Source organism: Chanos chanos, chromosome 15 (assembly GCF_902362185.1).
Source record: "Chanos chanos chromosome 15, fChaCha1.1, whole genome shotgun sequence".
In the NCBI taxonomy this organism is placed as follows: Eukaryota; Metazoa; Chordata; class Actinopteri; order Gonorynchiformes; family Chanidae; genus Chanos; species Chanos chanos.
In genome coordinates this window covers 4638262-4652446 of record NC_044509.1, presented here as the reverse complement: position 1 = coordinate 4652446, position 14185 = coordinate 4638262, and the positions used below count along the sequence as shown (strand labels likewise).

Below are 14185 nucleotides of genomic sequence, written 5' to 3'. Positions count from 1 at the left end.
AACCCCCCCCCCACCCCCACCAAGGTTAGACAGCGTTAGCCTCTCTCTCACACACACAAACACACAAACACACACACACACACACACACTCTCTCTTTCCCTCTCTCTCTAACATACCATCATAACTGGGCTCTTTTTGTTTTATTTTGTTGTAAACTGGTAAAATGTAGTGTGATATACGTTAAGTATAGTGTGAAATATGTGGTTTTGAGCATATATATATCATAACATTTCATAGATGTTTTGGCAATATTTTTGCTTGAGGGAGTCAGTGAAACCGTGTTGAACTTAATTGAGAGAGAGAGAGGTAGAGACAGACAGACAAAGAGAAAAATACTGGCAAAACAGCGCAAGAGAAAAAGAGAGGGTGAAAGAGGAGAGAGAGAGAGAGAGAGAGAGAGAGAGAGAGAGAGGGAGGGAGAGAGAGAAAGAGAGAGAGAGTGTCCTGGAATAACTCAAGTTCACCAGTTTTCACTTCCTCCAGCTTTTCTCTCAGTTCAGTTCAGTCTAAACCCTGAGCTGTGTCAATCCACCTCAGAAAACATCACAGCAAAAAAAAAGAAAAAAAAAGACAGATCAAATAAAATATCCCAAAAAAAAGAAAAAAGAAACAGTCACACACACACACACATGAGCCACAGCCTGAAATAGATATGAGACCAAACACACAGAGTGAGAGAGCACAGGCGTCTCACTTCTGTCCTTCCTTCTGCTTTGCTGTTTCATTTTGTGTTCTTCAAAAGCCTTTTAAAGATATTTATGTCTGTTGTGTTCTTTTTTTTCCCTCACATAAAATTCACTTTCTGTCATGTTATTAATATTCTAAAGCTCCCTTAAACCTCTGTTGAACTATCTGGGCAAAAACTCAAATGTTTTCCAACAACAAAGTCCTGTTTTGTTTTTTTGGGTTTTTTTTTTTGTCTCTCAGCCTGTTTTGACACCGGCAAACTACACAAGCTTATCTTTTTTTTTTGTTTTTTGTCCTCTCTCCATTCTCTGGATGTATGGCTCGATTTCCGCCGGTCGGTACGTGACGTTATTTTGTTTTGTTTTGTGTTGTTTTTCTCACTTCAGCGTTTCATTGGCTGTTTAAAAAGATGAATGGCTTTGAGAGTTTCTCTAACCTGTCTAACATTCACAATCTTCTGAGAGGGAATCAAGTTTACACACAGCACCAAAACCCTGTGTTGAATTAGTGCCATGTTCCTGCTGATTTAGTACTGAATAAATTTGCTGTATTTCTGTTGAATCAGTGCTGAATTAGTGTTGTGTTCCCACTGAGTTAGTGCTGAATTAGTGCTTTGTTCCTGTGTAATTAATACTGAATTGGTTCCGGTTCCTGTTGAATTAGCGCTGTGTTCCTGCTGAATCAGTCTTGAATCAGTTCTGAGTTCCTGTATAGTTAATGCTGAATTACTGCTATTTTCCTGCTGAATCAGTTCTGAGTTCCCATATAATTAATGCTGAATTAGTGCTGTGCTCCTGCTGAATCAGTGTTGAATCAGCTCTGAGTTCCTGTATAATTAATGCTGAATTACTGCTGTGTTCCTGCTGAATCAGTATTGAATCAGTTCTGAGTTCCTGTATAATTAATCAGTGTTGAATCAGCTCTGAGTTCCTGTATAATTAATGCTGAATTACTGCTGTGTTCCTGCTGAATCAGTATTGAATCAGTTCTGAGTTCCTGTATAATTAATGCTGAATTACTGCTGTGTTCCTGCTGAATCAGTGTTGAATCAGTTCTGAGTTCCCGTATAGTTAATACTGAATTACTGCTGTGTTCCTGCTGAATCAGTGTTGAATCAGTTCTGAGTTCCCGTATAGTTAATACTGAATTACTGCTGTGTTCCTGCTGAATCAGTGTTGAATCAGTTCTGAATTCCCGTATAGTTAATACTGAATCACTGCTGTGTTCCTGCTGAATCAGTGTTGAATCAGTTCTGAGTTCCCGTATAGTTAATACTGAATCACTGCTGTGTTCCTGCTGAATCAGTGTTGAATCAGTTCTGAGTTCCCGTATAGTTAATACTGAATTACTGCTGTGTTCCTGCTGAATCAGTGTTGAATCAGTTCTGAGTTCCTGTATAGTTAATACTGAATTACTGCTGTGTTCCTGCTGAATCAGTGTTGAATCAGTTCTGAGTTCCTGTATAGTTAATACTGAATCACTGCTGTGTTCCTGCTGAATCAGTGTTGAATCAGTTCTGAGTTCCCGTATAGTTAATACTGAATCACTGCTGTGTTCCTGCTGAATCAGTGTTGAATCAGTTCTGAGTTCCTGTATAGTTAATACTGAATTACTGCTGTGTTCCTGCTGAATCAGTGTTGAATCAGTTCTGAGTTCCCGTATAGTTAATACTGAATCACTGCTGTGTTCCTGCTGAATCAGTGTTGAATCAGTTCTGAGTTCCCGTATAGTTAATACTGAATTACTGCTGTGTTCCTGCTGAATCAGTGTTGAATCAGTTCTGAGTTCCCGTATAGTTAATACTGAATTACTGCTGTGTTCCTGCTGAATCAGTGTTGAATCAGTTCTGAGTTCCCGTATAGTTAATACTGAATTACTGCTGTGTTCCTGCTGAATCAGTGTTGAATCAGTTCTGAGTTCCCGTATAGTTAATACTGAATCACTGCTGTGTTCCTGCTGAATCAGTGTTGAATCAGTTCTGAGTTCCTGTATAGTTAATACTGAATCACTGCTGTGTTCCTGCTGAATCAGTGTTGTTTTCCTGGGTCAAACAGCAGTACTGCAGCATTAACCTTCATCAGTCAATGGATCTCCCCAGAGACAGTGGCTTCTCACAGGCAAAAAAACCCATGGTCTAATTTATGAGTGTAACGAAAGTTAATTTTATTCGTTAATTACTTTAATTAATTATGCATTTGACGGATTTGTTAATGTGATCACATATTTCATCTGTAATTATGATAATGTCATAACATCATTGTTTTTTTAGTTCAGTTCCATTCTTTATCCCTTATCATCTGTATCTATGTAGTCCTCTCTCGAAAACGTGTGCATGTGTGTGTGTGTGTGTGTGTAAAAGTGAAAAGGCAGGCTAGGTTTAGAGTATGTCTAAGTGTGTGTGTGTGTGTGTGTGTGTGTGTGTGTGTTAAAATACGTGCTCTGTATGTGCGCACAGTGATATCAAAAACTCACCCCTGTTCCTCCATCATCTCCTGGAGCTCCATACACTTCAGCTCCACCCTCCTCTTCCTCTCATGATCCAGGATCTCTCTGTGGGCCTTCTTCACCAGGACAGGCTCCGGACGCGCATCCCCCTCTTCTTCGGGCTCTTCCTCCGTTTTGGGCCGGGCCACCGAGGCCCCGGGTTGCTGGTGGACCCCGTTGGCTCCACCCTCCGGCGAGGGCACCCTCGCCCCGTCGAACATGACCGCAGAACTCTGGGAGAACAAAAAACAATACAGCAAAGGAGAGAGCAGTCAGGGTGAGCGGTTGCCCGTAGCAACGTCGGGATGACTTTCTAACCAGCGACATAATTCACGTGAAAAACAATAAAAACCGGGAGACAATTTTGCAATCCAATTTTTAAAGATGTTTTGCCGTAATTGGCACCCCTCTAACAACCTTCGACTACGCCGAAGTCTAACCGTGTGTTTCGTCTTTCAAACTGAAACAGCTTATAAAGCTGGTTATACACGCCCATTTTCACCGAACGCTCTGTTACGAGGTTCTGTCACACATACTTATGTTAACCCAGCTTCAGTACATTCACCTCATGTCCTTAACTGATCATAAAGTCCACTAGAAACATCCGTGATTGGGTTTATCTACAGACTTAAAACCACGGATTTAGACCCTTAGTATTGAGTCCAGCGCTATTACTATGACCTGTGTTGAGGAGAAGGAAAAAAAAACAAAACAAAAAAAACCCCACTTTGAACCACAATAGCTTGCAAAGTAACATATGTGAGGTAAATGGAATTGAACATCACGTGCGTACTAGAATGTTCCCTGTTCCTGTTCCTTTGGGAAAGTCTCCAAGCAAATCCCATTTTTAGCGACAGCATGCTTGCTATCAGGCGTTTTGAGTTTGTCAGGTGCAAAGATTCAAAAAATTTTTTTACCAAGCTACCAAGACTTGTCTATATTTTTCCCCTCTCTTTCATTCACTCAAAAAACACACACGAGCGCGCACACACACACACACACACACACACACACGCACACACACAGAGGCAGAGTTTGGAGGAGATTATGTGCTCTGTGTTCGATGAAGTCGTACAGTGAGAGCTGTGTAATTAACCTCGTGTACTGTAGATGGCTATACGCAGAGGACCGCTGGGCGTTTGATGCGTAGCGCTGTCGACGGAACGGGCTCGGTAGACTGTTTCGCTGTAAAGTGAGTACCAGAGCTGAAGATTTATTTGAGATAGCTGAGAAATGTCAGGTTTCATCACCGTAAACACCGCCCCCATCTCTTCTCAACGTGTCAGAAATCACAAAACATGTTTGTTTGTTTGTTGTTTTTTTTCCTCTCCTCCTGTTGACAGGGAACAGAGGCCTCGGGGTCCTAATTTAACCATAACAACGTGTTAAAGTACTCCCCTTTATGCTGACATGGTAAAATAAACGATAAATTAATATATAAATAAAAGCAAAACAGCCGTAATTAATCACAACCCGCCAAAACATTAAAGAACCTGTACTCCAAACACACACGCGCGCACACTCACACACACACACACACACACACACACCGCATTCATTCATAACTGCCGGTCATTCTGAGATGAGGTTCCGGTGCTTGATAAGTAATTATTAGAAGAAAAGCAGCGAGATGAGCGGCTATGCCTGAATCGTGTCCAAATTAATGAATGCGAGAGCGAAATAAAGCAAGCATGCATCAGATGAATGAACTGAGCAGAAAGTAAACACACAGGCAATCTGGGGGTGGAGAGAAAATGACACCACAGACACATCCGCCCAACACAGAGGGGGACGAGAGAGAGAGAGAGAGAGAGAGAGAGAGAGAGGGAGAGGGGGAGAGAGAGAGAATCTCATGTCTGGGACTGTGCCCAGAACAGAACCTGCTTTACTAATGGAGTCATTTTTCATGGCGGACACATAAAAAAAAAAAAAAAGAGAACTGCTCATCGATGCCTCTGCCCAAAATGGCTCATATACTGTTTTTCTTTTTCCTTTTTTGTCTTTTCTTTTCTTTTCTTTTTTTTTATGCTAAACTAAACAAAGGGCCAAAAGTCTCTTTGGCATAGTTAAGCAGTATGGCGTGAGGGAATTTCTGGAAGTTTCTGAGGTGCTGTTTTTCCCCTTAGGCCAAAGTCAAACCTTACGGGACAACAGAATTTGGCACCTGTCGTTCTGAGTAAAAAAACAAGTGAAGTCTGACGGCGAGACCCTGAAATGTCTTTCACCTCTCCTTCTGACTCGACAGGTGAGTCTTACCTGGCAGTGACAGGAGAGGGGATGCTGCAATGACAGTCTCGTCGTAAATAAACTGTTTGGATAAGCATAGTCTGTTTGCTTGTTTGTTTGTTTTCTGAGAAGTGATCAGAGCGGATTCGCTTTGTGAGCCGCTGAAATATAACTGCCTGTGATGAAGGACTAAGTCACAAACGCTTTGACGACGTGAACAGGTGGCATGGCAGCAGGCGTGATCATCGCCCAATTCATTACGCGCGAAATCATCGGCGGAAAAAAAAAATCTTACCCACTCATATTTTCCTTCTTATTGGTTCTCTCTGCCGAGCTGTCGCAGAACAAAAAAAAAAAGACAGAAAATAAGATAAACAAACACTTCATTCTCATGATTGTTCTTTAAAAAGAAAACCTCTACTGATCTTAGATATGAACCTGGTGACTATGATGATGTCTTTGAACGCCAGAAATGAGCTCCTCAGAGAGACCAAACAGTAAAGAGGAGAAAAGTAAGAAAGCACAATAAGATTGTAAAGGTTATGTCATAAATCAGCGTCTCAACCTACAGCATGCGTGCACACGTGTGTGTGTGTGTGTGCATCTCATTTTTAAAACAAGGAAGAGTTCCAGAAAGGTCAAACTAGCATTTTTAGTACTTCCACTGTTATGATTAAATTAAGCCAAGTCGGTAAGGTCGGAGTAAAGATCAGATTGTGCTAGCACGCGTATCGCTAACCCCACCCCCCCAAAGGCTTGATAAGCATCGTCAGCGACGGGACTGATGAAATCAAACAGCGTCGGCTAAAAAAAGACACGATGCCACGACCTAGGTAGGTCAGCTGATACCTATCGCTCCACAAGTTGACTACAGGAAAGAGATGAAGGGAGCTAGAGAAACAGCTTAGAGAACACAGAGCGTAATATGAGTAAACCGGGGAAAAGCCCTGTTAGCCACATGGACTGCTAGCTCACCCTTAACTCAGCATATTTAAGTACATGCTAGTAATAGGTTAGCGGTAGGAATGGTTAGCGTTTACAGTGAATCTGTTTCCGGCTGCCTCTGTTACGCAGACTGATCAGACATTTCAACCCAATACCCAACAGCACCGTTGCATGTCGGTATGGCATATCCCCATCCGATAATGATTTTCAAATAGGGTTTAAAAAAAAAGGAAAAAAAAAAAAAAAGGAATTTGGCTGAGCGACTAGCTCAGCATAAAAACACAAGGGTGGGGCGGGGGGGGGGGGTTTGTATTAATAATATAATATAATATAATATAATATAATATAATATAATATAATATAATATAATATAATATAATATATGAATGAAATGCTATTGTATGTTAATTTAACGCTCTGAAACCCCCACGTCTCCATCCTCTGTGACTTTGAGTGACAGGCGATGTAGCCTGTCTGGTCACTCAACCTTCAGACTGAACAGTGAAACCCGGAACCCAACAATTACGCGTTTAGAGAAAAGGGATGCCCGTGGAGTGATAATAACACATGCCATCTCATTTTAGTATCACGCTGACAATTAGCGACTTAATTATGCAAATCAGCCCTTCCTCTCATCTTCCACTAGGGATGTGTTCAGTCTCTTGTCAGAACAACTTAATCACGTTATCTTTCAGCTGAAATGATCTTTCCCAGAAAATAACAACAAAAACAATTTTTTTTTCCCCGTTCACCTGTCAGGAAGATGCTACGACGTCGAGCCGATCGGTTTATTAGGTCTAACCGTATTCTGACGCGGCGAGAGAAAACAACGAAAGCGATTAGTTTGGAGATTTTTCCAACTGAATTCCAATTGCTGCAACTGTTTTCAAAAATCTCTCCTAGTCTGATTCAAAATCCCTCAAAAAAATCCTCTCTCATTAATTACCTCATAAACATAACACAGATGCTCTATATATGGCGTTAACGGTAAAGTAATCAGACATCCTCCCTGATAGTTTTGAGGTAGTTTTTCCCTCCCCCCTTTTTTTTAATCACAAAACGATTACCCTTCCAAATGTTACACACACACACACACACACTCACACATACAAAGTTACAGTCTTCTGGACTGACTCTCTAGGACTGAAGGATGGTGTTGAATAGTTAGGGAAGTGTGAGTCGTCGCCAGTTTGGTCTACAGTATGCAGGAGCCTTCTGTTTGACTGTAGAATCACATGTGCATGCTGTTATGTGCTGAATATAGTTTGCTGTGATCCCCATGAGAGAGAGAGAGTGAGATAGAGGAAGAGAGAGAGAGAGAGAGTGAGATAGAGGAAGAGAAAGAGAGAGAGGGTGAGAGAGAGAGAGACGGACGTCTTCCTCTTTTAAACTGTTCATGGATTTCAGAGGAGTACTGTGTTGCCGGATTTGCATTTTTTTTTTCTCCCCCGCTGGTCTGTTTCACTGTTGAGTTTACCTTGTTTTGTGCTGATCCTGCTATCGCATGCAACAAAAGTAAATAAATAAATAAACAAACAAACAAATAAATAACGAGTCAAAACCCCCCAAGGATTCATATCAACGATATTCAGCGAATCAGTCTGCAGCAGCATCGAGGCTTTTCATAATGTAATCAGCAAATTCCAATTATAATGTTGCAGGTATAAGGGAAAAAAAAACCCACTGTCTCAGATATAAAACGACACAAGACAAACAAAAACAAAAACTGTTATAATGTGGAAAAAAAAAAGCACGTATCAATTCAGCAGTATTTGTGGATTAATCGCGGGCAGTCGAAACCGTGAAGCATTATAAAGATGCACGGTTTGAAACAACAGAGACCCTACATCGCCGTGTTTAGAACGACGCTGGTTTTACAGACGAGCTCTGTGAGCTCAAAAAACTGTGATTTTCTCTTCTTCCACGTTTGGTTCGACAGCTAAGCAGGCATGTGAAAGCCATCTGTGCCTAGGGCCTGCTCCTGTGGTCTGCGTGTGGAGAAGAGGAAAAAAAAAAACAAAACCCGAAACCAAGCAAAAAAAAAACAAACAAAAAAAACGGACAGACGGGATGTTATTGCACGTAACACTGCCTTGCTAACCAAAGCACCCACTGACTTATATCAGCCATCCATCTCTCTCTCTGCCTGAGAAAGAGAGAGAGAGAGCAGGAATGGGAGAGAGAGAGAGAGAGGAAGAGGACAGATTTCAACCCCTCAATTTCCCTCTGTCTACCCGTCTGTCATTCACTTTCCACACTTTTTTCTCTGTCTCTCACTTTCTCTCTTTCTCCTTTTCAAAATGCAATCGATCTCTCTCTCATTGTGGATTCAACCTAGATGTTATTTTGTGCTCTCTCTCTCTCTGTCTCTATATCTGTCTCCCTGTCTCTCTCTCTCTCTCTCTCTCACTCTCTCCCTGTCTCTCTCTCACTCTCCTTCTCTTTAGGCGATGATTACACTGTTAAAAATACCCACCAGCCTGACCTTGGGCTGAACTGTGCAGGGAGGCAGGCAAGGAATGCTAACACTGAGCACAAAAGTCATACCATCTGTGTGTGGGTGTGTGTGTGTGTGTGTGTGAGGAAGAGAGAGAGGGAGAGAGAGATGATTATTGGGAGTGCGCTGTTTTAGGGTGAATGCTCTCTCTCTCTCTCTCTCTCTCTCTCTCTCTATGTGCCAACCGCATGCGTGGGCTCAATCAACTCACGTTCTTCACACCAAGTGTGTCGTTCTGTTTTCTCTGCAGGTCCAGACAAACTGAATAACAAATACATCTCTCCTACATTTTCTATTCACTCCCTGCTCTCCACACCTTTCTCTCTCCCCTCACTGGCTCTCTCTCTCTGTTTCACTTCTTTTCTTTCTGTCATTTCTCTTCTTCTTTTTTCTCTTTCTGCTCCTCTTATTTCTCTCTCTTCTTATTCTCCTTTCCTCTTTTCTCACTCTCAGATTTTAGATCCACGACAAAAAAAGAACTTTCCTTATTCCTTTCACATTTTTGCACCTGTAGGACACTTTGTTGTTATTCTCTGGTTAGCAGTTATACCACTGCGTCTGCCAGGTGCCTCAAACTGAGAGTAGATTATTTGTCTCTTTGAAGGTGAATTTCAGACAGAGAGAGAGAGGGGAGGGGGAGCTCCCCCAAAAAGCAGAGGGGTGTAGCACAGCTTTGGGCACTGCAATAAGCATGAATGCTGTAGCAAAACCTGTGAGAAATAAATCAAACCTGTGGCATTTGTTCAGCTCTGCCTAGAAACTCAATAAAAAAAAAAGTCTATTATAAATCCCCTCTCCACATGAAAAGCTTATGGTATAATCAATAATGTATAATCTGATTATCAGATTAGAAAGAGAATCCTGTATGATTGGATAGGAGGGCAAAACTGATGTAATTCAAAACATTTGGAATGAATTTGAGGAATGATCAAAATGTAAACGTGAAAATTTAGATGAATAACTAGTTTACTCAAATCACTGATTGTAATTCAATAATACCGCTGCATGCAGCGATGAGGGGGCCAAGCAGTCCAGCGGAGCAGAGTCGCCATGGCAACCTGATTCCAAGTGGTCAAATGATGCAGAACTTTTTGTGCTTCCTCAGAATGGGGTCCCGAGTCCATGTACCAAGTCTGGTTTTGATACATCAAACTGTCATTGAGTTATGACCTCACTTCCTGTTTGGCGGCTTCGCCACCATTTTCAGTTGACTGAGCAGTTGAACGAATGCCTTTGCCTCTGCCTTGGGATCTCCCAAGATACAACCACACCCAAGAATGACTTTTTTAAGGCAAACACGTTAAAAGTTAATAGGAAAAGCGCGTTTTTGCTTATTGCAGCGCCCCCCATCGAGATCCAGACATGAAACTTGGTGAAAAGAATCAGGGGACTATCCCCAATCAGTGTGTAAAAATTTCACAACTTCTTACCATACGGTTCAAGATGGAGAAAGGTAGAAATACTATGGGTGCCTATGCAGCTATGGTGCTTGCCCCATGAACCTAAGGAATCTCAAAATTTCCAGCCAATTTACTCATCTGCCCCACCCATTAGTGGGTGGAGTCAAAATGAGCACGTGACGTGACATCATATAATAGGAGTCAATCTACATTTTGATTCAAGGTCAAACGTTTGATTTGAAACATCTGACGGGTACCATGGAACAAATGCGTCCTCTTTCTCTTTAAATGAGATCGTTTGGGGTAAACCGATCACGGTTTGTCCTCCGCAAAACTTTTTAATGACAGTCCAACCTTTCTTCGCTCTGGGAGGGAGTTTTTTTTTTTTTTTCTCTCTCTCACAATACTATTCCTGACCAGCTCAACCTGACACCAGCGTACGCTCCCGCCAAACGCACGTGGGAAAACTCGTACCTGGAAAGAGGAAAGCGCCTGAAAAGTGGTGCGTTTATTTCTGTTAGCCCACCGAGGAGCAAACGAGGTGTGGAAATAGAGCCGGAGATTCAGAAGCGCTCAGGGAACGGTACACGTCGGCGTGAGCCGGGAAAATATAAGCACTTTGGCTTGTCTGACAGACTGGGGTTGAAGTTTACACACACACACACACAAAAACACCAAACAGGGAATAAATTGCAGCCGAACCGTGGTAAGCGGGTGGGCGTCCATCTTGGCCAGAGAGAACAGTACTATCTATCAGTGCAGACACTCAAAAAAAAAAAAAAAACCCTCACACAAACACACATACACTCACTCACACACACACACACACGTTTTCAGGTCATTAGCTGCTTTGTGGCACCAGGTCTGGTCTGTATTAAATATGCCTACTGCTCTGTTGCCATGTGAGAAATGATTTGTGGGTTTTCAAAGATTTCTATCTGTCCCAGATTCATACGCTATTTGAGTGAGTTAATAACAACATAAGCCCTCGGTTCATACGCTGTCAAAATCCGATGCTGAACCGTCATCAGTACTCCTTAGATAAAACCTCAGCCAACCGGGGCAATGTTAACGGTTTTCTAAAGCTTTTTTAACAAAGCCATGCTGTATTCACTGGTCTGCTACACAGAGTCTCAGCACATTCACTGGACCAGAATCCCCCGCTCAAACGTGGAAACTGATGACAGAAGGTGGAGGAGATGTTTGGTTGAAGGTCAAAGTGCTATTTCCAATTTGTTTTACGGTTTACCTCTCAATCTTTTTTTTTCTTTTCTTTTTTTTTTTTTTTTAATTATTTTTGTCTCTCTTTTCCTCTCCCTTTATTTTCTTTGCTTTCTTCTTTTTTTTTTAAACCTTCTTCATTCTCTTTTTCCTGTTTTTCATTTGTCTTTCTCACACCTCGGTATCTCACGCATTGTGCTTGTCTTTCTGTATCTATTTTCTCTCCCTTTCCTGCTCTCTCTCTCTCTCTCTCTCTTTTCTCTGTTAGGTGTTGCTTAAAGGCGACATGACTGAACACATCCAGTGATGCCGCTGCATCACAGAGGTGTTGTGGGGAAAAGCGGATATTGGCCTCTGGTTAAAAGACACTATCAGCAGGCACCAAAAGCCCAGTACCCACACGGAAACAGAACCCGACAGGTTCTGTGTTTTTTACCTCTGCCACGGGCCAACCGCGTGGTTCACACACACAGAGGGGAGAAAGAGAAACAGAGTGAGGGGGCAGGTGGGGGGGGGGGGGGTGACTGTGAGAAAAGACTGAAAGAGACGTGGTCAGGACAGTAATTAATTTTTATCAGGGGTGAGATTCCCGGGGGGATGGTGTTGGAGGCCTGATGTTCTCCGTGAATTTTTTTTTTTTTTTTTTTTGAAAAGATACACTAAGCCTTTATGAACTGACAGTGCTGTGCTGTTTTCACATCTATTCTCAGTCACCGTACCTGTTTTTAATTCAAACACAGCATTCCTCTATTCAGCCACACTCACCATCACAGCTCTGCCTCAGTGTGTGCGTGTGCGCGCGCGTATATGTGTGTATGTGTGTGTGTGTGTGTTTCATAATAAAATCTAAATATTCAGAAATGTCACAAAAGCGCAATGCTGTGTCTAAAACCGCTTGTAAAATGTTAATGAAATGTCAAATTCTGACCTTCTCCGGCTGCTTTAAAAGACTTACATAGTTTTAAAAATGCGCCATCGCAATTAATGAAACAATTTCATCTTATTGCTCATATCAGTGGCTGTTCCGCCGCTCGCAAACAAACTGATCCCATATTCAGTTTCCCTTTACATCAAGACCAGGGGCACCACATGCCTCTCATACTACACCAATGTGGGTCTCAACAACCAACCAATCAAAACACAGCCCAGAATGCCATCTGAGCCATCAGTATATCTGAGTGACAGAAGCTGAAGCAACAATGTGAATTTGGTATTAACAGTTTGGTTGTTTGTTTCCCTTGAGGAACAGATAGCAGGTCAGTGATTGGTCAACAACAGCCAATCAGCATTCAGGTGTTTCACAATGACATATTCTAATGTTGTTGTCATGTCCAAATAAGGTCATAAAAATCTGACCCCATGGTTTGTAATGAAGACTATAGCAGTACCCTCTCTCCAACTGACTGTGCTATCCCTTTTATATTGTTAAATCGTCCTATGAAATCCTTTTCCCCTGTTAAAGCAGCTCTCCCGGTGTTTCCCAGTCAATTGCTTTAATTACTGAAAATTAGCCACTCTCCCCTTGGGGCACCATCCAGAAAGAAACACCATCCATTTGGAAAAAGGATTTCATTATGAGGGAGTGCTTCGGCTCCGCTAACAGAAACGTGGTTTTGGGGCGAAAACAGTGTGTGAATAAGTAATGAAGGTAAAATGTGCCCAGGAGTCCTTCCGATTGATCTTTGTCTAAGAGGCTGAAGAAAGCCTCTCGCTTTCGTTTTTTTTTATTTTTCTTCCTCCCCTCAGAAAAAGACTTCTGCTACTCCCAACCTGAACATAGGTCCTTTGCTTTTCTTTTTATTACTTTTTTTTCTTTTTTCAATAAAGCTTTCTTTCAACACACCACTTTTCTCTCTCTCTCTCCCACTCTCTCTTTCTCTCCCACTCTCTCGCTCTCTCATTTCATAGAACAGACCTTTATGCCTTTTTTCAAGTTGTTTTTTTTAAAGTTTTTATCTTCTAACTGCTGTGAGTTTAGCCTCTCTTTCTCTCCCCCTCTCTCTGTCTCTCTCTGTCTCTCTCTCTCTGTGGCCTTGTTTTTGTGCCAGTGCACTGGCCTTAGAGAACTGGTTAATTTCAGTGAAGGTTGTTTGAATAGTCTTCCTTGAACCGTGGGGTCATGTGTTGTATGAAATCATATTAAGCTTTATTGGTTTTTCTGAAAGAGATAGGCAACATGGCCGAGCACCTCTTTTTTTTTTTACAGGCATAATCCGTCCTCCCTCCCTCCTCAGTCCTGTAAAGAAAGGCTGAAAGAACGGACGGAGGAAAAAACGCACGCAGCAGATAATGGAATTTTTTTTGTTAACTTTTTTTGAGAGCTTGAAATTGCCCTAACGTCATTGTCCATCTTAGAGGACAGAAACTAGAAAGAAGAATTTAAGAAGTTTCCTCAGAAAACGGGGTTAGTCGCCCCCCTCAGAAAACAGATTAAGAGATTAAAGTTTTTTTTTTTTTTTTTTCGTATTTCCTCTCAGAAAATGGATTTATGGAGGAGAATATTTGTCTTTTGCCCACGACTTCTTTGAGAGAGATGCAAATGAGATAAAAAAAAAAAAATACAAAAACAGGCGTGCCCCCCCCCCCCCCCCCCCCCCCCGAAGACACACAGTATATCGAGAACACTCCAGCACTAACAAAAAAAAAACAACAACCAGTGAGCAAGGGGAAAGTCTGCGGATGGTCCCTGGAGGCATGAAACTCGATTGGGATTTTCAGCCATAA

At 42.0% G+C, this 14185-nt stretch overlaps 1 protein-coding gene across 1 annotated transcript in view; it reads right to left on the bottom strand.

Annotated features, from left to right (window-relative positions):
- Positions 1-3393, bottom strand: part of srrm3 (serine/arginine repetitive matrix 3) — a 38913-nt gene extending 35520 nt beyond the window's left edge. Inside the window, exon 1 of the mRNA XM_030793136.1 lies at positions 3161-3393. Within this exon, the coding sequence (XP_030648996.1) occupies positions 3161-3393 (233 nt within the window). The remainder of the gene's footprint in view (positions 1-3160) is intronic.
- Positions 3394-14185: the final 10792 nt, after the last annotated feature.